This window comes from Engraulis encrasicolus, chromosome 15 (assembly GCF_034702125.1).
Source record: "Engraulis encrasicolus isolate BLACKSEA-1 chromosome 15, IST_EnEncr_1.0, whole genome shotgun sequence".
Lineage (NCBI taxonomy): Eukaryota > Metazoa > Chordata > Actinopteri > Clupeiformes > Engraulidae > Engraulis > Engraulis encrasicolus.
This window is the reverse complement of record NC_085871.1, coordinates 41,677,336-41,705,232: the sequence shown is the minus strand read 5'-3', so window position 1 is coordinate 41,705,232 and position 27,897 is coordinate 41,677,336. Positions and strand designations below refer to the sequence as shown.

General features: G+C 41.6%; 1 protein-coding gene across 1 annotated transcript in view; it reads right to left on the bottom strand.

The window, feature by feature from the left end:
- The window catches only part of LOC134464081 (NACHT, LRR and PYD domains-containing protein 12-like), a 49,095-nt gene that overhangs the window by 14,875 nt on the left and 6,323 nt on the right, over positions 1-27,897 (bottom strand). Inside the window, exons 2-13 of the mRNA XM_063217521.1 lie at positions 16,054-16,167; positions 15,762-15,881; positions 15,324-15,419; positions 13,999-14,858; positions 12,050-13,847; positions 11,013-11,183; positions 8,564-8,734; positions 6,048-6,221; positions 4,238-4,411; positions 3,716-3,889; positions 2,448-2,621; positions 736-782 (exon numbers count right to left, since the gene is read on the bottom strand). Of these exons, the coding sequence (XP_063073591.1) occupies positions 736-782; positions 2,448-2,621; positions 3,716-3,889; positions 4,238-4,411; positions 6,048-6,221; positions 8,564-8,734; positions 11,013-11,183; positions 12,050-13,847; positions 13,999-14,858; positions 15,324-15,419; positions 15,762-15,881; positions 16,054-16,167 (4,073 nt within the window). The remainder of the gene's footprint in view (positions 1-735; positions 783-2,447; positions 2,622-3,715; positions 3,890-4,237; positions 4,412-6,047; positions 6,222-8,563; positions 8,735-11,012; positions 11,184-12,049; positions 13,848-13,998; positions 14,859-15,323; positions 15,420-15,761; positions 15,882-16,053; positions 16,168-27,897) is intronic.

Below are 27,897 nucleotides of genomic sequence, written 5' to 3'. Positions count from 1 at the left end.
GACATGCATAGCATATTAACTGTTTCTGTGAATTAAAATTGAAATTTAGCAACAACTAAAACTATGGCGCTTTGAATATGGAGTATGGGTGGCCAAGGAAATATTCACCAAAATGCATCAACATGACACCCACAAATTATTCAAACTGCCGTGCTATTTATTCCAAGAACCTGGCACAGTAGTAAACCAGGTGTTAACCAGGTGTTAACAAGTTAACCTTGAGGTAGAGGTAAATCATCTAATAGAAGAGCATGGAATCCTCTTAACTACCCTTATGAAATTCTACCTTGGTTTAGTATGATTTTTACCATGGTTTTAATGCAGTAACCATGGTTATACTAGGTTTATGTAGTAACCATGGTTCTACCTTGGTATGCCATGGTTACTCTGAGTACCCTGAACCAACCATACGTTTTACTGTGTGTCTGAGTGAGTGAGTGAGCGATTGAGCGAGCGAGAGACAGAGAGAGAGAGAGAGAGAGAGAGAGATAGTTGGCAGTGGGAGGTTAATGTGTGTGTTGTGGTTGCTTTTGAGAGTGAATGAAGGGTGATAAATATACGTTTTTCATGCACACATGCACATGTCTATGTGTGTGTGCGTGTGTGTGTGTGTGTGTGTGTGTGTGTGTGTGTGTGTGTGTGTGTGTGTGTGTGTGTGTGTGTGTGTGTGTGTGTGTGTGTGTGTGTGTGTGTATGTGCACATGTGTGTGTGTGCGTATGTGTGTGTTTACTCACATTTTCTGGGTCCTGGTTTCATTCTATATTCTCCTCCATGATCAAACCTGAGGAAAGATGACAGAAGAAAAACACAGTGGACATGAAAAGGTGTGGAGTAAAGCACATGAGAGGAGAGGAGAGGAGACGAGGAGGCGAAGCGAGGAGAGGAGGAGAGGGAGGAGAGGAGAGGAGAGGAGAGGAGAGGAGAGGAGAGGAGAGGAGAGGCGAGGAGAGGAGAGGAGAGGCGAGGAGAGAGGACGATGAGGAGAGGAAAGGAGATGAGGGCAGGAAAGGGGAGAGAGGGATGAGGAGAGGAGAAGAGAGAAGAGAAGAGAAGAGAAGAGGACAGGAGAGGACAATGAGGATAGAAGAGGAGGAGAGGAGAGGAGAAAGGAGGAAGACAAGGGGAGGGAGGAGAGGAGAGAAGAATGGAGGGGGAGATGAGAAGAAAGGAGAGGAGAGAAAGAAAAGGAAGAAAGTTATATTGATATTAAAGCCAACTAGATCCAGGCACAGCACTGCTGGGAAGCTTTGCTTGAGAAAGACATCTGACAACAGCCCTGACTGCAGCACGCTGTGACACAGGTGACTACAGGGAGGGCCACTGCCACTGCAGTACACTGTGACACAGGTGACTACTAGGGCCACTGCAGCACACTGTGACACAGGTGACTACTAGGGTCACTGCAGCACACTGTGACACAGGTGACTACTAGGGCCACTGCCACTGCAGCACACTGTGACACAGTTGACTACTAGGGGCTCTGCCACTGCAGCACACTGTAACACAGGTGACTACTAGGGCCACTGCAGCTCACTGTAACACATGTGACTAGTAGGGTCACTGCCAATGCAGCACACTGTGACACAGGTGACTACTAGGGCCACTGCAGCACACTGACACAGGTGACTACTAGGGCCACTGCAGCACACTGTGACACAGGTGACTACTAAGAGCACTGCCACTGCTGAGTGCATGTGCTGCAACTATCTCTTGGTTAGAGAGCAGGAGAGCAGAATAAATCACATCCCTTAGCAGACCATGTGCTGTCCAACTTGCTGCTTCATGTGTAGCCATTCTGCCCTAACCCTCCATGAAATATGTGGTGAAAACATCCTTGCCAGCAATAAAATGCTATGAAAATCTCTCTCTACAGACTGCAGGAATAGAGTGTTTTCTGTTTGTGCATTGCTCCTTGCATGTCCGCATACGCTAAGCCCTAAAGGTCACATAGCGGTTTCGCTGGCAACAGTAAAATCTGTCAGCAAACTGTCGCAAATTGACCTGGCAACTGGTTGCCCGTAACCCCTTCCCCTCCCCTACTTAGAAGGGCCTTTAAGATAACGGAAATACTGCAATCGAGAAAAAAGGTTGTCAAGTGGTGTTAGGGGGGTGGCGGGCTTTAGAGGTGACAAGAGAATTGGCTGCCCCTGTCCCAGTCCCCATGTCATGTCATGTTTTCAATTTACAAGACGCAGTTCACAGACAGCACAGAATACCACTTGGTGTTAGAATACCAGAGCAAGGGTAACAATTAAGTGTATTTTCTCCTAGGCATATATGAGTTGGACCAATACGGCATTGCGTACAGCGCATGCAGACAAAAACTAAGTCATTTGTGGTAAGATTTCTGCCATCTACAGTGCCAGATACAGCCCTTTTCGTCCAGGGACATCTTGTGTGGTTGATGTAGTGGACAACATCATAGTTGACACAGACACAGACTTACCTGAGAGTCTCTAGTTTACAGTTGGGTTCATTCAGTCTGTCTGTGAGTTCCCTGACACCTGAGTTTCCTGGGTGATTGTAGGTAAGATCAAGCTCCTTTAGGTAGGAGGGGTTTGATTTGAGGGCAGACGCCAGGAAAGAACAACCCTTGGATGAGATCTGACAAACAGACAATCTGAAACAAGAGATCCTAATTAGTAGGAAAAGGGTCATGTCAATGATGGCAATGCATCAAGAGTACACACGGTATCCTGCAAAGAGTCATTGGGGTCACAGGTTCAATTTCCATCTTTAACAGGTGAATAATCGGACTCTGATAGGTGGGTAGTGGTGGTGAATAACCATCTATCTATCTATCTCATATCATGGACCAGCTAGTTTGGCCCTCTATGAGAAGTAAAATGTCTGCAGCTCATAATGTATTGCTGTATTTATCTTCCTCAAAAGGAAAGGTGATGAGGAAGGTTCACTTATATCTTGTGTTCATGTTTTTACTGTAAATGAAAGGCTATCAATGGAAAGCAATTTACTGTGACATGTTACTAGTGTTACTGGGATGTGTGGGTTCTCTCAACTACCAAGTGATATGACCAGTAGACTGCTTGTTCTGTCCATTTTCCTGAAATTTCAAATACTCTTCATCTCTGCTGTTCTTAAACATAAACGATACACAATAGACAATACTTTCAAAATGAGCAGCATTGGGCAAGTTACTCAAAAACGGTAATGCATTACTGATTACATGTTACTTTCTTTTCAAAACAATCCCTTACACTACAATATTACTATATTTAGAATGTTAGTCATTCCAGTACTTTTGCATTACCTTGGTTACTTTCGCCAAAAGAACTGTAGGCCTAAATATCTGGCAATTTATTACGGTGTAAATCAAGCTCATGAGTCGTGACTTTTTCACCTCCCATCCAGGAGGTGTTTTGGCAGCATGCAGACTAAAAACTACCAGGTTCAGGAATAGCTTCTTTTCGACCCACCACAATGAATACCACTAAAATCCAGGTCATGTAATGCATTGTAACTTAATTTGTTTAGCATTGTAACTAAGTACATATTACTGTTTTTTTGCCCTGTAATGTCTTACATTACTGCATTACAGCAAAAAAGTAATGCATTTCCGTAATTAATTACTTTTGTAATGCATTACTGCCTAACACTAAAAATTAGTATGTACATTTGTGCATGTGTGCGTATTTTGGTTGTATACATGTAAGCCCTGATTTCATAACATTGTGCAAATGTCACACTATTCACCTGAGTGTCTCTAGTTTGCATTGTGGATGTCTCAGTCCCACACAGAGCAGCTCCACTCCTCCGTCCTGCAGGTCGTTGTCACTCATGTCCAGTTCTCGCAGAGGGGAAGATGGCCACTGCAGCACTGATGCCATCATGTCACAGCTGGCTTTGGAGAGGTCACACCGGTTGAGCCTTTTTCAAAGGGAAGAGGAATGTTACTATCTTTCAGCAGTTCATATATTCATATTCTCTTATTCCTTCTAAAATTGAATGACCAGTTTGTGCAAGTAACCTGTGTTTGTCTGTCACCTTAGGTTAATAGAGTTAAAAACCTATCACCGGGTACTGACAAGTCAAGGGTAGCGTGAGCAATACAACAGCATATTGAATTGTCAGAAGTCATCCTTTAAACATTAACAATACATAATACACACTACTTTCAAAATGAGTACGCTCATTTGTGTATGTGCGCTTATGTTGTTTGTATACGTACATGTAAGCCTTGATTTCATAACATTGTGCAAATGTCACACTATTCACCTGAGTGTCTCTAGTTTGCATTGTGGATGTCTCAGTCCCACACAGAGCAGCTCCACTCCTCCGTCCTGCAGGTCGTTGTCACTCATGTCCAGTTCTCGCAGAGGGGAAGATGGCCACTGCAGCACTGATGCCATCATGTCACAGCTGGCTTTGGAGAGGTCACACCGGTTGAGCCTTTTTCAAAGGAAAGAGGAATGTTACTATCTTTCAGCAGTTCATATTCTCTTATTCCCTCCCAAATGGAATGACCAGTTTGTGCAAGTAACCTGTGTTTGTCTGTCACCTTAGATTAATAGAGTTAAAAACCTATCACCGGGTACTGACAAGTCAAGGGAAGCGTGAGCAAAACAACAGCATATTGAATTGGCAGAAGTCATCCTTTAAACATTAACAATACATAATACACACTACTTTCAAAATGAGTACGCTCATTTGTGTATGTGCGCTTATGTTGTTTGTATACGTACATGTACAGTATATCACGAAAGTGAATACACCCCTCACAGTTTTGCAGATTTTTGAGTATATCTTTTCACAGGAAAGCATTACAGAAATTTCACTTTGACACAATGATTAGTGACCTTTTAACAACATATTTAACCGCCTAAATTTCTTGTTCACTCAGAAAAAAACTAAAAACAGCCATTAATGGCTGAACATGTACTCACAAAAGTGAGTACACCCCAGATTAAAATCCGGTAGAGAAGGGGCTATGTTGGCTCGAATGGTCTCGAAATGAAAAGGGATGGCAAGGGAGGTAATCAGTGTGCGTTTCAACCTTTCTTTGCATTGAACTTTTACATTTTGAGTCTGCATCTGGCTTAAATAGATTGGTGTGAGATTTGAATGCAATCCTATGGAGAATATAATGATCTGCTTCAGTAGTCACAGTGCATGTTGACATGTATGTTTCTTTTAGGTGTATTTCAGATTGCCAATGTTGACAGCATTCATGCATCCCCAAACCATGTCAGTCCCACTACCATGCTTGGCTTATGAGAGGATACACCTTTTTTTGTAAAACTCACTTGTTTACCACCACACATGCTTGACACCATCTAAAGCAAATTTGTTTATCTTGGTCTCAAGAGAGATGAACAGACCAAGGATATGGATCACTGGAACCATGTCGTGTGGTCTGAAGAGACCAAGATAAACAAATTTGCTTTAGATGGTGTCAAGCGTGTGTGGTGGTAAACAAGTGAGTTTTACAAAAAAGGTGTATCCTCTCATACGCCAAGCATGGTAGTGGGACTGACATGGTTTGGGGATGCATGAATGCTGTCAACATTGGCAATCTGAAATACACCTAAAAGAAACATGCATGTCAACATGCACTGTGACTACTGAAGCAGATCATGATATTCTCCATAGGATTGCATTCAAATGTCACACCAATCTATTTAAGCCAGATGCAGACTCAAAATTTAAAAGTTCAATGCAAAGAAAGGTTGAAACGCACACTGATGACCTCCCTTGTCATCCCTTTTCATTTCGTTTCATTTCGAGACGATTCGAGCCAACATAGCCCCTTCTCTACCGGATTTTAATCTGGGGTGTACTCACTTTTGTGAGTACATGTTCAAACATTAATGGCTGTATTTTGTTTTTTTCCGAGTGAACAAAAAATTTAAGTGGTTAAATATGTTGTTAAAAGGTCACTAATCATTGTGTCAAAGTTACATTTCTGTAATGCTTTCCTATGAAAAGATATACTCAAAACTCTGCAAAACTGTGAGGGGTGTATTCACTTTCGTGATATACTGTAAGCCTTGATTTCATAACATTGTGCAAATGTCACACTATTCACCTGAGTGTCTCTAGTTTGCATTGTGGATGTCTCAGTCCCACACAGAGCAGCTCCACTCCTCCGTCCTGCAGGTCGTTGTCACTCATGTCCAGTTCTCGCAGAGGGGAAGATGGCCACTGCAGCACTGATGCCATCATGTCACAGCTGGCTTTGGAGAGGTCACACCGGTTGAGCCTTTTTCAAAGGAAAGAGGAATGTGATTACCTTTCAGCACCTCCAAAATACAGTTCATATCACACTCTTATTCCTTCTAAAATTGAATGACCAGTTTGTGCAAGTAACCTGTGTTCGTCTGTCACCTTAGATTAATAGAGTTAAACACATATGATTCAGAATGTTGGCCTATACTCTGGAGCTCAGGTTTAAATCCTCATACTGTCACTGCTATTAGGTTACCCACTGAATGATGTCTCAAGTAGGATGCATCTAATGCACCAAAGGACTGGTCTCTACTTGGGACTGAATGGCCTCCTAGGACCAGTGACTGGGTACCAGAGATTCTGGTGGTAAAACAAAAGCGAGCACCAATTTAAAATCATATCTCAACCTACCTAACAAAAAACAATTTTGTAAAATCTTACTGGTATCTACACTGTAGAAAAGGCTATGGACATTCAGTAGTTTTCACTGGTTATTTTCATGCACTTCCTTAGTTTAGCGATAGGACTCTTATTTTGACATCGCTAGTTTCAGGATCTGACATCACGCATTCCTCCATCTTTGTTTTAGTTCAGATCAAAGAGGCTTGAGACAAGAGGGCTTACTCACGTCATAACAGCGTAGTACGAAATGATGGCGAGGGGAGTACGGAAATGTTATTCTTCTTCTACGGTCAGTATTGGAAGCACCTGGGAAGCATGCAATGACACTTCCGAGAGTCGGAGTGTGGAACAGGTCATAGGACAGCGTGAATGTTTGTCAGCTGTCCTTAATTACCCCCAGCAATTACTGCTGACCAACATGTCTGTGTGCTACTACTGCTGCAAAACAATTGCCCAACTGGGACAAATAAAAGCTACTTGAACTTGAACAGCTGCCGTTAATTTGGCCACAAATTATCCATCATGGTGTCGCCCCCACTGATCATGTGCAAGGGAGTAGGGAATCGCACCCACTGACCAATGACCATGCGCAAGGGAGTTAATTTTCCATCCATCTGTGTCCTCAGGCAACGCCCCCGTACTACACCGTGGCCAATGCATTTCCCCCCAAGAGATTGTTCTTCTGTTGAGTTTCTTTGGTTCAGATGCATCACAGCCCTTATAGAACAGCCTTGCCACTCGCTATTAAAGGATTTATCCGGAGTTGGAACAAGTTTGCCTCATTTTTGCATGTTTGGGATGAAATACAGTCACTCTAGAGCAAAATCAAGGCAAAGGATGCGTTTTGAGAAAGTTTGATAATATCACGTTAGCCTCGTTAGCCAGCGATGATACCAATTCTCTCCCAAAGCAATGGCAGCATCTGTGATTGAGTCACATGAGACCCCATTCATTCTAACAGCCTCTGCGCTCTTTGGCGCTCCTCTGCGCTGTCTGGATGGCGCCACTTAGTGGACAGTACCACCCGGAAAAAGTCGCAAGATTCCTCTCTCGTACTACCCATAGATCCTCTCTGGATGCATTGATTTTGCCTTCTGAATGTTTCCTCCTTTTATCTTAAGGAATCCTGTGTTTGTGTGCATAAATGACCGCAGTAAGTAACCTTATACAGTATTATAGTTTAGATAATGTTATGTTAGAATTGATGCATATTTCTGTATATTTGTGAGTAATCCGTTAGTTATTTGGTAGATTGTGTCAAACCTGCCTAAATCACATGTTGCCTTTGTAGTTCCGGTTTATATACCTCAGTTATTCATATTAATGTTTAGTATGGAACTTAGTGTGGTGTGAATGTTATAGTAATGCCACAGGCAGCATCTGATTTGTTGTATTTTATTTGCTTTGTTTAGGATCACACAAACACACACCCATGTTATGATACCAATTGAAGTTTAATAGAAGAAGTTAACTTGAATCAACCCGTCTGGCGTCATCCTTTCATACCAAACCCCCCATTCAACATCCTTCTGGCCTTAAGTGGTGCTCTGGCCGGCACTCCTTGATTGTGTTCGATGAAATTACTGAACGGCGCAACCTCTTAATCTAATATACAGTCCAACCACCTGCTATCTTCCCTACATACACACTGCATTATAACATAGTGCATACACAGCACTTTGCTTCATGTGCTAATTTACAATTAAACGTTGCATTACTATTACAATTAAATAGCCTTGGGTAGCATTGGTTAAATTGCTAAGCCAGGAATCTCCATCTACAACCTCCAAAAAAATTATATTGTGTGCAGCTACTTCATGTGACAGAAAATAAGTTGTGTGCTCACTGTGTGTCTACTGTAGATAAGAGGTCAAATACATAATGTTGGACAGACATGTTGGATGTCCATGTGTTTCGGGTGGCAGATGGAATGCCACATAGCAGAGACTAATGGGTAAAAAAATGACCACCTACCTTAATGTCTGCAGCTTACAGTGAGGACTAGACAGTCCCTTACAGATGAATTCAACTCCAGAATCTCCCAAGGCATTGTTACTCAGATCCATCTCCAGCAGGGTGTTTGCTGATTGTAGAGCATTGGCCACAACCTCACAGGATTTATCAGTGAGCTGACAACCAGACAGTCTGTAAAGTAATAAAAGGCTCAATATGTAAACAACACAAATTACTTTTCTTCTTCAAAATAATAATTTATAGTGACACAGGACTGCTGGGCAGAGAACAGTACTTTGCAAAATAATGTACATGACATCAAACTAGTCTACAAGGAAAAAGAAACATGTCATTCAGAAAATAATGCACATGCTAACATTACACTTTAAACTAGAACAATAAAATGGTTGGTGTATTTCCTACTTGATTTCTTCGTTAATGTTTGAACTCAACCAGCAAACGAAAACAGTTTGAATTTATATCAGTCTCTCCAGTTTTTCATGATTTTGCCATTGTGTGATTTACTGTGTAGTCAGCAATATACCACATATTTTTGTGATGCCTTATGCTGCATTTATATGGCAAAATAGACTGAAAATACCACCCATCTGTCCCATCGCACCCGCAGCCTCTCTCTCCTCTGTCAAATATTCATCTTTGATTCAAGAATTACTGGGGGGGGGTAGTAAAACCCTGACTGTTATATTAGTATAGAAGGTTTTATGACAGAAAGTTGTTAATTTAATCAGACCATGATTGAGGGTTTCCAGGCAGCTTGGTAAGGGAGCAATGTAAATATCAGTGTTGTCATCATCACCAAGATGCGTATCTGACAAGATGTGTACTGTATTTGACTATGATGTACCCCTTCTCGAGGGTGCCATAAACAGTACTGTTTGGTACACGTAATTGGGTATGGTTAAGAATATCTTGCCATGGAAACACACACAATAGCGTACCGTACTGCTTGGTGGAAAGGGCCCAATGGTAACCCAGAAAATTTGTTGAAAATAATTTGTGTGCTCACTGTGTGTCTACTGTAGATAAGAGGTCAAATACATAATGTTGGGCAGACATGTTGGATGTCCATGTGTTTCTGGTGGTAGAAGGATGCCACATGGAAGAGACTAATGGGTAAGACAATGACCACCTACCTTAATGTCTGCAGCTTACACTGAGGACTAGCCAGCCCCTTACAGATGAATTCAACTCCAGAATCTCCCAAGGCATTGTTACTCAGATCCATCTCCAGCAGGGTGTTTGCTGATTGCAGAGCATGGACCACAAACTCAAGGGACTTATCAGAGAGTCTGTAAAGCAAAAAAGGCTCAGTAAGTCCAGATTAGTCCAGTCCAATTAAATGTGCCACAACATATTTCAGATGCTTTTCGAAGACTGGAAAAAAGAAGAAAGCCGAGTACCTTAATGTCTGCAGTTTGCTGTTGGTGTGGTGTAATGCTGCATATAGAAGCTGGACTCCATGCACACTCATGTTATTATCAGCCAGATCCAGCTCTGTCAGGGAGACACAGGACTGCAGGGCAGAGGCCAGAGCTTTGTAGGATTCATCCGACAGCTGACAACCACCAAGTCTACAAGGAGAAAGAAACATGTAATTTCACCATGCAGACAATTATGTACATGCTAACATTAAACTTTAAACTAGAACAATAAAATGTTACCTACCTAATGATTTAGTTATTGTTTGATCACTTCTTAATTCAACCAGCAATTTAAAGCAGTTTGAAATTATACCAGTCCCTCTATTTTATCACAGCAATATGATACATTTTTGTGATGCAGCATATTTCCATATATTACTATGCCGCACAATTATGGAAAAATACGAAGAAAATATCACCCACCCTTCATAAAAAACATATGCACCTCTTTGACAAGCTTTGAAAGTCTTCAAAAGATCGAATCGCGATGCAATATTGACTCATGTTCGAAAAGTGTGATATCGATTCACAACTTTGTGGATCGATCTTTTGCAGATGATATATGCGCTATTTTCTCAAACACATCCTGTAGCTCTCTTTCACATTCATATAGGCTACCATGCTATTTCATGTTTGTGTGGGCAGCAAAGGCTGAGATACTTAGGTTTTTACAGCCGGTCTTAGAATTCTAGGCATAAATGGGTTGAAATGACAACCCAGCAATACAGAAGATCGATATCGAATCGAATCGAATCCGATTGGATCGTGGATCGAATTAGATCGTGACCTGCTGGATCAGAATCGAATCGATCCAGGAAATTTGGATCGATTCCCAGCCCTAATAGCCAATATGTGCATCTTACTCAGATGATGGTGACCGAGAACATTTGAGGCAGAGAGAGCAAAAAATAATGCAGTATATTCTTCACCCCATTCATATCATAGGTCAATAGTTACTAAACAATCCTTATAGATGTACATGTAGTGAACAACATTTACTAATCCAGTCACTTGCCAGAGTTACTGACCTCAATGTCTCCAGTTTACAGTGTGGACTCTGAAGAGCAGACAGTAACGTCTGTAATGAATTCTGCAGGTCAGCCAGACCCAGGTCCAGCTCTCTTAAGGGGGAGTTTGGAGACTGCAGAGTTGAGGCCACAGTCTCACAGGATGTCTTTGTTAGCTTCCAGCCAGAAAGTCTGTCAGAGAAAACGGGAATGAGTAATTTGTTCCATTCATTACTTAAGTTTGTGCATAGGCTGCAATAGATATAGTAACCAAATATTTTGAAGGCAGCATAATATGAATCAGAGCTATATTGTATGAAATATTTAACATTTTATAATAATCCTCATCTGATGCGCCTACAGCAAGACTTTCAAAACGTGCAAATTCACACATGATCGTAAAAGAAAGTAGTCAATACTGCACAATTGATAATGTGACATTATAACAGTCCCTTATCATTAGAAATGGGACCACTAGCACACTTGGAGGCTGAGTACATTTTTGACAGCAGCACATTTGAACAACCATATACAGTACATACTGGTATATTATGGGAACAAGTGTTTGTGAAATTTGATTTAAGCACAAATGAGCAAATGCATCTTTTCCATGCGTTTTTAAAATAAATTTAGAGTTTAACCCATTGATGCTGGATGTTGCGTATATGCAACATTGACCCAGGCACATGATGCTGCATGGACACATCCTTCAGGCTCAAGATATTCTTCTTTTTAAAGATTCATTCTTTTTAATCTTTTATTTAAAAAGTGGGTGTTAGAGCTGAATGAACACATTCTAATGCAAGGTCTGGGTCTTTTAAATGCAACTAATTTAATATTTGTACGTATGTGCGTCAGAGGCTGAGATAAGTACGTTTTCAAAGGCTTATTTTCCCAAAAAGGGCTTAGGCATTTAGAAAGCATCTTTTGAAGGTGCCTTAGGTGTAAATGGATTTAGTCTGTGATTTGGCCCACGATGAGCTTGATTTTGACACCCTTGGTTTATGGCAACAAGTTTTGAACTTTACTTTTGAATTTAATTGCACAGATTAACTCACATTGCTTTTCTGCAGCATCGTACAACTGGGACCAGTCTCCTGCGACCTTCATCAGTGGTCTTGTATTTCTTCAGATCAAACTCATCCAGCACCTCATCAGACATAAGAAGCATATGAGCCAAGGCAGAGCAGTGGGCCAGTGAAAGCTGTTTGACTGATCCCTTCTCTGCCTTGAGGTAAGCCTGTATTTCATCATGGACAGACGAGTCATGCATTTCAACCAGGCAGTGGAATAGATTGATGCATCTTTCGGGGGAGATGTTTTGTCTCTGCATCACCTTCAGGTTCTTGATTGTTTTTGCCACACTCTCCGAGCTGCTGTGGGTGTGTGTCAGGAGGCCAAGCATGAGTCCATGATTTGACGTGAGGGAAATGCCATGAAGGAAACGAACAAACAAATCAAGATGTCCATTCTTGCTTTCCAAAGCTTTGTTCACTGCACTCTTCAACAGCTCATCAAGTGGCAATGCTGTTATGCTGGTATTTCTTTTCACAAACTGTCCCAAGACCTCCACATTCTTATTTAAGTAAGATGAGAACACATGCAGAGCAGCCAGAAACTCTTGGATGCTCAAATGGACAAAGCAGTAGACCTTCTGGTGTTCAAACACACATTCCTCCTTGAAGATCTCAGTGCACATTCCAGAGTACACTGATGCTTCACTGACATCAATGCCACACTTGCTCAGGTCGTCTTCATAGAACATGAGATTGCCATTCTCCAGGTGTGTGAAGGCCAGCTCTGCCAGTTTCAGAATGACACTCTTGTGGGACTCAAGAAGCCTCTGTCTATCTGCTTCAGTTTCCTCTTGATACTTCTGGTTCTTCCTGGTGGTCTGGATGAGCAAGAAGTGGATGAACATCTCTGTCAGAGTTTTAGGAGCTTCCCTCCCATCTTCTTCGTCCAGTATCTGTTGAAGGACACTGGCAGCAATCCAACAGAAGACTGGCATGTGGCACATAATGAAGAGGCTTCTGGATGCTTTAATGTGTGTGATAAGTCTGTCGGCTAGACTGTGGTCATTGATCCTCTTCCTGAAGTATTCTTCCTTCTGTGGGTCACTGAACCCGCGTACTTCTGTCACCAGGTCCACACACTGGGAAGGGACCTGATTGGCTGCAGCTGGTCTGGAGGTTATCCAGATTCGAGCCGAGGGAAGCAGGGCTCCTTGAATGAGGCTCGTCATCAGCACATTCACAGGTGACAACTGTGTTACATCTGAAACCTTGTCATTCTTTTGAAAATCCAGTTGAAGTCGACTCTCATCCAGACCATCAAAGATGAATATGATGTTGCAATCTTTGTATTCACTATTGTCCAACACACTAAGCTCAGGGTGGAAGTCAAGCAGGAGCCTGTGAAGACTGCATTGGGCATCTTTGACTAAATTCAGCTCACGAAATGGAAGCACAAACATGAAATCCACATCCTGATTAGCGTTCTCCTCTGCCCAGTCAAGGATGAACTTCTGCACTGAGACTGTTTTTCCGATGCCAGCTATCCCCTTTGTCATGACAGTTCTTATGTGTCCCTCCTGTCCAGGTAATGGCTTGAAGATGTCATTGCAGTTGATGGCTGTGTCATCTGTAGTTTGTGGTCGGGATGCTGCTTCTACCTGCCAAACTTCATGTTCGTTATTCACGTCTTCACTCTCTCCTTCAGTAATGTAGAGCTCTGTGTAGATCTTGTTCAGTAGTGTTTGGGTCCCCTGCCTTATGATGCCTTCAGATATACTCTCAAACCGCTTCTTCATTTTGGCTTTATGGCTCATCAGTACAATATTGAGGTCACAGTTGCCTTATGGCATAAAAACAAAGAAAGTCAGTTTAATCTTGAAAATAATACATTACCTTATATTCTTAAGAAATTTGTAATTGTAATTGCATTGTTGTCATTTCTATTAGTGAAAACAAAATATTATTTTAAAATTAAATATAGTACAACTCACCTGCTAGTCTTGCCCTTTTAGCTGGAGCATGATCAGTCAGGACGTGGTTGCTGGCTGCTGTGTGCTGAACTAAAGGAGGCTGTGGACAAGGCTGTGCTGCACGCTTGTGAGGATGTAGAGGACCCTCCCCCATCTCCGAGTGTGGATATAGAGGACATTGTGCAATGACTTCAGGAGGCTGTGGAGAGGACTGTGCCATAGGCATATGTGGATTTAGACGATCCTGTCCCATCTCTGAGTACAGAGGATGCTGCTGCAGGTATGTATGTTGGTATGGAGACACGTGGGGCAATGATGGAGGTCTGGAGAGATGGAGATCCAGCATTTTATTGTGGTGGTAAAGGTAGGGATCTTGCATGGTTGCAGATGGGTTTGCAGTGGGTTGTGTCACGGTTGCAGAATGGTATAGCGCATGTTGTGCCTTGGATGCATAAATGTGTGCAGAAGGTTGCATTATGATTGCATTAGGATTTACAGTAGGCTGTACCATGGTTGCAGATGGGTTTACAGTAGATTGTACAGCGGCTTGAGAGAGGTATAGGTTACGAGGCGCAATATACGCAGAGGGGTATACATTGGGTTGCACAATGCTTGTGTATGGAAGAGTTTGTGCTATAGGTCCATGTGAATGCAGGAGGGGTTGTGCCATGGTTGTGTCAGGGTTGATAACAGGTTGTGTTCTGCATCTCTGTGTGCACTGGGGGCAGCTGTAGTCTCCTGATGGACCAGACTGGGCCCAGTAGTTGCTGATGCACTGCCTGCAGAAACTGTGTCCACAGGTGGTGATGACTGGGGAACTCAGTAGCTGCTCACATAGACCACACCTGGATTGACTGTTGTTTAGAATGTTCCTGAACATACTACAAAGAAAAAAAACAATCGTTGTAATAATAACAATCCATTACTAATGCACCTTACGATTCAAGACACACTGCAATGTACAAATAATTTTCTCAAAGTGTTTTCAGTTTGCAACTGTAGGAGAACCTCTGATAGTCCTCCTTGCCTAAAGTTGCCGGCATGAACAGTAGAAAATCACCTGAAGGTTAAAAGGAACTTTCAAAGGCTTTCCTTTCTAAAACTATTACTTAATATATTTCAACATGTGCATTCTTAAATGTTGTGATGGGTGTAATTATGTCCAGTATTCATACAGTTAATTTAATTTTACATTAATCTGAAGTACCGCATGCGCCTTACAACACACAGACAAACAGATACACAGACACACAGACACACAGACACACGCAGACACAGACACAGACATAGACAAAGACACAGACATAGACAAAGACACAGACACAGACACACTCAAAATATCTCACTTTGAGTCAGACTGTGGAGGTCCACTGCTGATGGTTGGGGGTTCCCTCACAGACACACAGCTGGGCACTGGAGACACTGGACTGGGCATCTCTGGTCTGGAACACAATAGCAAATGATACGCTCTAGCCAAAATATCTATTTGTCTCTATACATTGGTTCTAAAAAAATGTTTCTCCTGACTGTGCGAAACTAGCTGCACAACACAACTCAACCTGATTGTTGGAAACCACTGTCAGTTAATTAGCTCACGCGATTAGCTGTCAGTGTCTTGCCCCTCCACACTGTGTTGATAAACGAAAATACCCATCTGTAAATTATCTCTCTCACATTCACTCACTCACACACACACACACACACACACACACACACACACACACACACACACACACACACACACACACACACACACACACACACACACACACACAATATCTTACTTTGAGTCAGACTGTGGAGGTCCACTGCTGAAGGTTGGGGGCTCTCTCATGGAACAATTACTCTTCATGGATACACAGCTAGGTACTGGAGACAATGACCTCAGAGTAGTCTTCTGTAGTCTGAATATGGAGATATGGAGAGAGAGGGGGGGCAATCAGTCTTTATGGACACACAGCTGGGCACTGGAGTCACTGACCTTGTGATCCTAGCCAAAACATAGTCACATGAGGTGGGATATAGACTGTTGAATTTTGTGTGAGTGAACCTTAATATGAAAAATGAAAATCGTACAATGGATCAGACTGTAGAGGTCCACTGCTGAAGGTTGGTGGCGCCCTCATGGACCAGTTACTCTTCATGGACACACAGCTGGGCACTGGAGACACTGGCCTGAACTTCTCTGGTCTGGAAAACAACACAAGAAGGCAATATTACAAACACACACACACTCTCTCTCTCTCACACACACACACACACACACACACACACACACACACACACACACACACACACACACACACACACACACACAAAACATTTCTGACAGAAATTTGCAGCTAATTGATGGGGAATAATAATTGCCAGCTAATTGTTGTAAAATTACAACAAATTGCTGGCAAAAACAATTGCCGGCCAGTAGTTTAAAATTACAACAATGTTCCGTTTTCAAAACTAGTCTGACCATGGCACTGTCCTGCCCCTGCATCCCCCGCCTCCTCCTGCCTCCATCCCCACTGCCCGCCTCCACCGAACACCAAAACTGGGGTGCATTTCTAAATAACATCCAGTGATATGCAATTTTTTTGCCCCCTTACTAATTTCTTAACTATTATTGTATTTGTCACTCTGAAGCATTTCAAGACAAGTACATTGAAATGGTAGATAGAGATAACTCTCGAGTCAACACACAAACCAGAAAAAGTAATGACCCCCCTAAACCTAATAACTTGTTGAACCAACTCCAGGAGCAACAATTTTAGTCAAGTGTTTTCTACAACTGGCATAGAGTCTGTCACATCGCTGTGGTGTAATTTTGTCAAACTCTTCTTTGCATAATTGTTTTCAAATCAGCTACAGTGGAAGATCTCCACGCATGAACACAAATTAATGGTCACAAACTTATGGCTGGACATTATCCTTCAGGATTTGTTCATAGAGAGCAGAATCCATGCTTCCTTCATTCCTAGCAGGTTGTCCATGTCATGAGGCAGCGAAACAGTCCCAAACCATGAAACTCTCACCACCAGTTTTCACTTCTAACATGTGTAATGGACAACTGTTTTTGTTTCATTTCACTGTTCCATTGTTTCCATTTCACTACTTGTATTCCCTGTATGTGAATGTAAAAATATAACTATTCTTCATTGGGGTGGCATTAAGTGTTTTCTGTGGTTACATGTTTATTTGTGCAAGATGGACATTTGATAGAATTATTATAGGACTCCTCATGTGTTTTAGTATCAGGAGGAGAGCATGTGGTAATTAACACATTGAGTAATGAGCGCATAATAATACGTTTTTCACGCCCATGCGTTGTATACCAATGTATAAAAAAATACGTTTTTTATGTTAAAGCGTCATATTTCGAATCTATACCCTGCAATGTGTGATTTTGGGAGTTCTGATGGACATGAATGACAAAATTTGCAGTCAAAAGTTTGTGTCATGATTTGGACATTTTAATTTATTTCATCAAGATGTCTCGACAACAACCCAGAGTTTCCACTACGTTCATTTCAGTGCGGCGGCCCGCCACACCTTTGCTATGTCCCGCCACATCTCGGAAAAACTCAGAGTCCTGTCAGGGTTATATGGTGCCTTCATGGGCTCGGGACCTCTCGAGACAGCTGACGACACTGCTCACATGACAACCGAGTTCTGGAGTTTGGCTCATGAACGCCACAGTTCCAGGAACAATCGAGAAGCATGCCTGTTTTGTTTTTAACCTCTTTTCTTTTTTTCACCTCCACTTGAGCCCTCCACATCCATGACATATAATTTTAGCTGAAGTAAGCAAAATTAAACAGTCAGAGACCAGCATCACTGGCATATGTGCCAGTCTGCTATTGAATATCTGCTATTGAATGACATTAACTGGTGATGTTGATAGTGATACCAAGGTGCTATTTTAGCATTTATGACACTGTTTGCATGCCATTTGCATGCATGGGCGCCATGTTGATGATGCGTGTGTCGTCACACAAAACATAAGCTCGGGAACTCATTGTTATATACTTCCGCCTGAGATCAACCTCGATAATTAGCAATCTGACATTGCGTCACGAAATGTTCCCGCCCTCTATCCCCGAGTTTTAGGTCGGCTTTCTTGGGATTCTCAACATTTTGAACGAGCCATTAGTTTGCGAAAAGTGCTACGTCCCGTGACACTATGATCTTGGACAGCTTGCAACAAAGCCAGATCAATGCAATTAGGCTATCCCCCTTCTGCCAAACTTGACACTTTTCCTTGGATTTTTGGTGGTATTTAGTCATCTCTGTGAGCTCTGCGAGCTTTGCGTTAGATTTCAGAGATATCTCTCAGTCAGTGCTACAGGGTCATGGCACCATGGGTGGCACGCGGCGGCACGCGTTATGTCCAAAAGTAATTTGAGTTCGCTAAAAGCCATCACTGTAAAGGGCCGTACACACACGTCGCTGTTAGTTACTCGCTCAGCGAATGAACTCAATAGAATGTCAATGTGTTCCAGTGAGACTAGCAGGCGAGTACTGTACAAGCGATGCGATGTGGGCGGATCCCGAGTTGAAAATATTTTATCTTTGAGCGAGGCGAGTAAGCGAGTAACCAATTGGAAGGCAGAGTTCGGTACTTCACGCCTGTTAATTGGCAGTTAAAGCCGCGGGAACTTTCAGCGAACGTTCCATGAAAGAGAGGCAAGTAGGCGAGCAAGCAAGAAGCTAGTAAATAGCAGCGATGTGTGTGAACGGCCCTTACAACTGGTTCACAATTAAAAACAAAGAACAGTTTGATTTCCTCCATTTACCTAAGACCTGATGTCACGTAAAGAGGAGGAATTTTCAACCAAAGAAAGGAAATATGCTGCTTTCTAGTCATTGAGCTACTGCATGAAATTCCGTGATCTGCCATCATGCATTAAGAAACAACAATCCAAGTCTGAGCGAGAAAACTATTAACCATGCCCACTTCGGATAGTTCCAAATGTCGAAGTTGTTATGAGTCTAAAGCTGTCTGCATGGGTAAGCAGTGATAGCCTACTCTTGATTTATTATATATTATAATGATTTCATTTCATCAGTCAGTGCAGAAGCAGCTCACAATGTCAGGCAGAGGAAGTATTGCATTGTCATCATATCAATCATGGAGGAGGATGGAAGGGGGTGGGGCAGTTATTTGGTCAGTGTACCTCCTTAGGCCAAAACATACCAAGGCGGAACAGAACGGTCACGGGACGAACGCGGTCTTTCTGTTTAGTTTTGGCCGGCGTGTTTTTCTCTGCCTTTCACACTGACAGTGTCGGCGTGCGTGGCAAGTCCTGTTCAAAACCCTCCCCACAGCCAAAGCTAGCATGCTACTCTGCCATTCATTTGAATGAGACACCGCTGGTCGCCGGCGTGAAAAATACGCTCGACTACCGCCGGTTGGTGTGTAAGGACAGATATGTTTCAATGTATTTTCACAGACGGCGGTAGAAAACGTGGCCATTCCGCGACGCTTTACCGCCCTGGTGTTTAATACCCCTTACAAATTGTCCCGTCCTTATTTATCATTTTTGGTTAACCTTTGCTCTTCTCCATGGCCATAGAACTGACAGAGGTAACCTGATCATAGAACTGTGCCCCGCCCACTTCCCAACCATGACTGAGGCATTCAGAACATGGTATAGCACCACTACTGGGTCCAATTCACATTAGTGGAGTCGTAGGCATGTGCAATTTTTCTCAGTCATTTCAAATTGGTGTTAAAGTTTGGTTTTCACTTCCAAGTTGAAGTTTAGGGTCTATAGAACAATTTGAGTTCGAGTGTCAAACACACAGATAACAAAATGGCCTGCTGGGGGCGCTCTAAAATGTATAAACTGCTATAAGTTTTGATTAGTTTAACCAAATGTAACATATGAGGTATGTATGGATTCAGCATTAAGAGGAGAAACTGGTGAGCTAAGTATTTGGTCACCAGATTAAAGACACACTGTGTAATAAGCACGCTTTTAGCCCATGGACAGCAAAATTCAGGGTTTTTTTTAAGATAAAGGGTGGAAATGCCCCCAAAGTTGCAATGAAACATAATTTATTGTTACAAGCTATTGTAAATAAAGCCTGGGATATCATTCAACTTGATTTGTTCAGAATATCCCTGAAGCACAAAGATACCTAGTATACCTATACGCAAATATGGCTGCATAAAGCCCATGTGATATTTACGACCCAGCTTGCAACTTTGAGTTTATGAATTTAGGATCATGAGTACCAGCTTTTTTCAATCAAGCCATACTCTATTAACACATAAAATCACAAAAAAATATATCTGGAAGAAAATAAATCAATAGTATTATTATTATTATTATTATTATTATTATTATTATTATTATTATTATTATTATTATTATTATTATTATTATTATTAAGACTGCATTTCCGGAGAGACAATGCTATTAGTATGCTTGTGGCTTCTGCACACACACATACACACACATACAGAGCTGTCGTATACACACACAGAAACACGAGGGAAAGAGATAGAGCTCTGTGTGTGTGTGTGTGTGTGTGTGTGTGTGTGTGTGTGTGTGTGTGTGTGTGTGTGTGTGTGTGTGTGTGTGTGTGTGTGTGTGTGTGTGTGTGTGTGTGTGTGTGTGTGTGTGTGTGTGTGTGTGTGCTGGCATGTGCATGTATGGAGGTGCCTTTCAGCAATGGGTAGGGAGAGGTAAGGGTGGGATTCAAACCTGCAACCCTCTGACAGACGAACACCTGATACCCAGTAGGCCACTGCCACTTACTGTATAGAGTGGCCACAGCAGCATATTAGGCCACGGTTGTCCAGGTTATACAAGGCTGTGTGTGTGTATGAATGAAGATTCTAAAGGTGACAGTTTGGCAGTCAATAGCTGAGTAATATGTGCAGCCTTATCTCCAAAAGTTTTACAAGTTGTCAAATGATATTGACACACAAATGGCATAACCCTGTTCTTCATGTCAAAGCTGAGATCACTTTTCTAGGCCAAATGGTTCAGTCAAAAAGTGGACATATTCAGGCCTATGCGCTGAGCTGTTCACACATTGTGAATGGGGTCACATCGTAGGGATTTTAAAACTGCTCCCTCTCAAACATTTTTAAGAGTTGGCTAATGATCTTAACACAGTTTGTATTCAGAGCCAAGACCTCTCTGACAATGCCTTTACCTAGTCGAAAGGTGAAGTGGTTTATTTTATTCTATTAACCCTCTCGGCGCCACAGGTTTTTGCCCAAAACTGATGATTTTGACATGTTATATTCAAAAGGCTGTGGCTTAACATGGGTAATAGATAGAGCCTGACAATTAATGAGACAAATATTGAGGATGACCCAAAGTTTATTTTGGGAGTAAATTATCCCATCTAATTTGCATATTATGACGTCATATGGTGTCGGCCATTTTGAATTTATAATGAGTTATTGGATATTTTTAATAATTTATCTAATTTAATTTATAAAACTTCCCCAGACACCTTCACTATTATGTTCTGTGAATACATTTTGGTCTAGAAAGCAATAAATTGTACACTAAAAGTGTAATTTGTAACTAATATAGTGCAACAATGTAGCATAGTGACAAACACAAGTGAATGGACGGTTGCCGTTTTGCCTGTAGGGACTGGTCTATGAAGGTGACAAGTTATTTTTTAGTGCATGGACACCCTTCACAGCAATGCCCAGCATACAGATTCTATCCACACTAGGGGTATTATGTGCATTTTGTCCATTTGTGTGTCTTTGAACCAAGTACAGCAGGCCTACAGTAGCCTACAGTAGGCCTGTCAGCGTACACCCTGAAGGACTCTGGGTATGGGCTACATGTCTAAAAACTTGTGCAAATATCTATTCAAACCCAGTGTTACATTTACTGATATACAAATAGGTGATATAAGGAAAGTGTGTGTGTGTGTGTGTGTGTGTGGGGGGGGGGGGTTGGTTACCTAGCCTATATCGCCCATGTCTTTCTGATGCACCAAACCCCAGCGGGTATCACACTTTTTTGTTGCAAATAGACTCAGTCAGGTCGCAATTGGACATAATTATTACTATTATTATATCATTAGAATAGCATTGCTATTTATTTAGACCTGCAGTCGGCAGGAACAGTGTCGAGTAGCGTGAACTATGCTTCCGTTTTGCACCGAGTAGAATGCGCACGAGACCTCTGTGTCTCGGGCGCATACTCCTCTCACTCCATCCCCCACTGTTGGCAGGAATATGCGCACTTCTTTTGTCTTCATTTACTTTTCTACTTAGTATACAAGCTCTTCTACAAACATCCTGACCACTGTCACCCTCCAGATGATGAATATTGACTCTGTAACAGGCAAATTATAGACGCATTGCTTCATTCCCCTGCCGTTGCAATGAACGTCACCAGCATAGCAACAGTACAAAGCAGCACGAAATTACATCGCATCTCGATCGGAAAACCTTCCCTTCCTCAATATACAAGTCTCCTGCAGAAACGAACACTTCTATTGTGTACTTACAAGTGAATGAATGAAGGGTTTTCTTGTTACAGTCCCCATGATCGACGAATAGGCTGTCGATAGTTTCCCTCAGGCAACAGTAACATGGGAAGTATAACGCGGCAGAAAATACACTCCTGTTTGCATATTACCTCATTTAGGGGCGAAATATATGATGAATACATATGTACAATCATGACAAGTTACCATTTGAGTGCATTTGGTCGTTTATTCAGTAGAATTATCCACGTAATGTCACTACAAGGCTGCTTCCGTCTTTCGCGTTGTTTCACATGGGAGAAGTTACTTCCGCAATGTCCGAGGTTTGTAGTTTTGTAGTTTTCTTAAACAAAATACCATATAAGGCGTCCCAATGTGTTTAGAACTGAAGTACTACATGTCTGCCACCCAATGGAGTGGAAGTTGAACTACATTTGATATCCTATTTGAAAAAAAACGGCCGTTGTAATCAATACGGCATCTCGTCGACAAAAGTCGCCTGTGGCGCCCAGAGGGTTAAAAACCCCAGGACAGGTCACCTCTCACTCTAACTGCCACAGTTTGTGACATCTTCAGCTTGACCATTCTACCATTCATTTCAATGAGGGGGAAAACAGAGAGAAAACTGAGGAAAACAAATCTGGTGAACGGATGAAAGGGGGTAGGCCAGGCGAAAAACAAGCTGTTCGTTTTGGCACTCAAACCGTGTCTCTATCTCTAACGCTGCAACGATTCAAAGCCACCATACTAATGAATGGAGGTGAATGGAAAAAAACGTAGAATAATAATAAACTGTCGATGAACAATTAGTATGCTTTCCCGCAAGCATACTAAATAATAAACTGTCGGACAACAATTAGTATGCTTGCTGGGGGCAAGCAGAGGCCTTTGGCAAGCATACTGAATAATACTATAGGACTATTTCATACATGGAAGACACAATCATCTGCTGTTATGAAGATCTGGGAACTGTCCATTTGTTACCAGCACAGTTGACAGGAATAAAAAAATTTATGATCTGCATTTGCCAGAAATGCCTGCCAATCTGGTAACAAATGGACAGTTCCCAGATTTGGACTACACTACCAAAGATGCCGTTGCCAAAGATGTATTCCAACTAGAGGTGAAGTGCAGCTGTACTAGTACTTGTACAAATACACCTGCCAGATCTTGGTGCAAGTGCATGAAGGCAGAGTTAAAGTGCACACGTCTGTGCAAGTGCACATGCAATTTCTAAGACTGACCACTGACTGTTATTGTATCTGTTCTCTGTCATAGTTATTGTAGAGTGGAGTATTGGGATAAATGTTAGCCATATGTCTTCTGTTTGTTTTTGAATGCCGTAAAAACTGTTGTTCCTCATAGTATATCATCATCATCATTATCCTTATCATTGTCATTATTATTATTATTATTATTATTGATTTACTTTCTTTTAGATATAAAGTTTTTTGTGAATAAAATGATGGCTTGATTGAAAAAAAAGCTGTTACTCATGATCCTAAATTCATAAACTCAAAGTTGCAAGTTGGGTGCTAAGTATGACATAGGCTTTATGCAGCCATATTTGTGTATAGGTATCCTAAGTATCTGTGTGCTTCAGGGATATTCTGAACAAATCAAGTTGAATGATATCCCAGGCTTTATTTACAATAGCTTGTAACAATAAATTATGTTTCATTGCAACTTTGGGGGCATTTCCACCCTTTATCTTAAAAAAACCCCTGAATTTTGCTGTCCATGGGCTAAAAGTGTGTTTATTACACAGTGTGTCTTTAATTTGGTGACCAAATACTTAGCCCACCAGTTTCTCCACTTAATGCTGAATCCATGCATACCTCATATGTTACATTTGGTTAAACTAATCAAAACTTATAGCAGTTTATACATTTTAGAGCGCCCCCAGCAGGCCATTTTGTTATCTGTGTGTTTGACACTCGAACTCAATTTGTTCTATAGACCATAAACTTCAACTTGGAAGTGTAAACCAAACTTTAACACAAATTTGAAATGACTGAGCCTAATACGACTCCACTACATGTGGAATCTCGCATTCTGGATGTGTACAATAATGTGTCACACAGGAGTAATCAACCCAGAAGTGTTTAATGTTAAAATTATGGGAAATCTGAATGAATGTACAAATTAGGACATTGCCATGAAAGGTCAGAAGTTGAAGCAGCAGTCTGTAAACTTCTAAGAACATCAAACAATGAGGTACATAGTTGATATAGTAAGATGTTTTAATCCCTTCTTAATTCTAAGACTACAACCATAGTACGATAATAACAACATGGCAACTCAGACAGTGATACATGAAGATGAAGTTTTGACACATGGAAATTGTCTTTGACGTGAAAAATAGAGAGAGAAAAATCACTTAACTGATGTAAATAAATAGACTGCTTCTTCTTGCCCATCAGGTTGCTTGCATCAAAAATGGCTATGTCAGACAGGTCATTCACAGTGGCAGAACAATTGTGCACAGGGCCCCAGGTTGAATAGATAGGGCCCCCATACCACCTTCAAAGGTCATAATAGGGCCCCTACCTACAGGAGGACCCTAGGCCTACAGGCAAATACTCTCCTTGTCCTCCCTATAGCTATGTCCCTGGTACTTAATTTTCACATAGGCAGTGTTTGACTTTATGCATACTGATTTTTGACTCTGGTGACTGTTGTGATGGACCAATGACCTTGGCGGAAAGGCAGGGTGATGCACCTGTGGTAGGGGAGTAATTTAATGCAAACATTTAATTTTGACCAAAATCGAACTTAAGCGGTTTTGCTTACCAGCCGACGATATGAGGGTAGGACACTATACATTCAGCCTTGATTATATCAGTCAGTGTAAGTGACAAAAATATGTCTGTGGTTTTGTTTGAAAGCTCTTTTCTGGCTCTACATATTGCACGGTATGCAACAACCCTCAGAAAATGAATTATGATTAATTGAAAAATTAAATTTGAATCTAAAAAACTCCTTATATTTTAAAATGGCTAGTTCCTCGTCTAAACGTAGCCTGCAATGTCATGAACAACACCTGAAATGCTGGTGTTTGGTAATTGTTTTTATTTCAGAGATAATGGGTTTCAAAAACTAAGGCAGATGTTCATTTATACACACCAAATGATGATTTCTGAATATTTGAACATTCCTTCTCTATGTACCTGTGCCACCCTCCCTTTACTTTAAAGACGGAAACTTTGGCTTCACTCTCAATTTGTACTCCACCACTGTCTTTGATGCAGCAGCAGCTGTGTCTTTTGTGCATAAGTACCCTTTGAGTACCTGGAATAGGGGCACACGAGGGTACAGGCCCCATCGGGAAAATGCCTGTTATGCCAGATGGCCAGTCCAGCCCTGTCCCTGAGACTACTCTATTACTACTTCATTACAACTCATTTAAAACGTCATGTCCCATTATCTTTTAAATGAATAAAGAACCGCACACACCATTTTCAGGTGTTTTTCATGAGCTTACAGGCTACACTTAGACATGTTACATTTTGATATTCAATTTTTACATTTGCAATTCATCATAATTCATATTCTGAAGGTTGTTGTATTCCATGCAATTTGTGTAGTTTGTAGAGCCAGAAAAGAGCTTTCAAACAACACCACAGACATCTTTTTGTGACTTGCACGGACTGATATAATCAAGGCTGAATGTATAGTGTCCTATCCTCGTATGCAAACCTTTCCTAGTCTGTTTCTCCCTTGTATTGGTACCAGATTCACACAAATGCAAAGTATGAAAGCTTGTAAGCCAGCTTGTTATATACAATACTTGACTCAAAGTAATATTTTCACAATAGTTGTCTGCTTTTTTTGAAAAACAATGGAATACTGATGCAGAATTGCCCTAAATTCACAGCTATTTTTTTTTACAATGTAAGGAAGTCTTTCTCCTGCTGTGTGTGTGTGTGGTCATTCAAAGTGTTTAACTCATTGTGCATGGAGGAGGCCTTGTTCAGTGGTGAAGCCCTGTTTTCCTTCAGTAAGGTGTGTGTGTGTGTGTGTGTGTGTGTGTGTGTGTGTGTGTGTGTGTGTGTGTGTGTGTGTGTGTGTGTGTGCGTGCACTGTAAAAAAAATTGATGTGATTTCACAGTAGAATTTTACAATTACAAATTAAATACACCAGTTTACGATTCACTGTTGCAATGTCGTTTGACCAATCACAGCATTTGTTGCTGTCGGCAAAGCCAATAACGTGAACGAGCTCAATCTAAGTCCCGGCCTTCATACTTCTCTTTGATTGAAAGCGCAATTTAAAACAGGTGCCGCATTGGTCTGCAGGGCTGGCGTGGTTGTATCAAATATCTTTCTTTATAGTTCTAGAACATCTCTGATTATAAGAAAATGACAAAATTTCTGTCACAGATAGTCTACACGTTTCCCAGAGAGATAGCTATTTGAGATCATGATTCTTGTTATGAGAACATCAGGACGCAAGCATTTCAATGAGAAGTGAGTGGATGTAGTTAGCCACAGTGGTTAAGCTGTTTTTCCTAATAATTTGAAACCGCATTTGCCCTGCTCACATGAAAAAGTATTTATTCTCAAAAGAGCTCCGTTAATGAAAGCTTGGGTAGGCCTACGGCACGTTTTCCTAACGGCTATTTTAACGGGTCTGTGCGCTACGAAATGGCGAAAGTATCTAGTAGGCGCTAAGGGAAAAAGCGCATGTAGGCTACGCGAGGCATCCAACATCATGCTTCGAATCATATGCTGCGGCTTCTTATAGCATGCACGAGAGAGAGGGAGAGGGAGAAAGCGTGAAGCCTAACTTAGTCAATAACTCAATCGTTTGACACGGAACAAAAATTGTTATAGGAATCATGCCAAGTTTTTTGTAATCCCTTGGTAGCCTACATCTAAATGACATATTAAAAATCTACCGATTTATATTTAGTGGAACACGGTCAAACAGTTTTTTTCAAAGTTGGAGTTTCCTATTACTTTTTTCATAGGGAAACAGATATACTAGGTGAAGTTAAGTAGTGCTAAGTAAGTTGAGTAGTGCACCTGTCGCCTACTCTGTCTACTTCCCACAACGACATTTAAAAGTCTCCCATGAAATCCAACATCCTACATATGAGAAGTGCAGGCAAGATGGCAACTCGCTCATTGAGCGCAGAATTGGCTACTTCGATTAGATTTCACAGGCACGCGAGCGAGGGGAGCGTGAAGGTTGTGTTTCTGTTTAACCTGAGTGCACACGTGTCTCTTCTCAAAGGGTCTGTTCATGGCGACCGCTTGACAGAGAGCGTGTTTTTCGGTTTATTCAGTAGTCTAAACATCTCCTTGATTAGTTTTTGAAAGTTGGGATAGCCTACACTACTGTCTACTCCTCACAGCTGCACTTTAAAACTCCTCCATGACGTCCCAAACCAACGTCACTTCAAATAGGTGACAGCAAGCATGCACATATGAAATAACACTTCAGTGAGG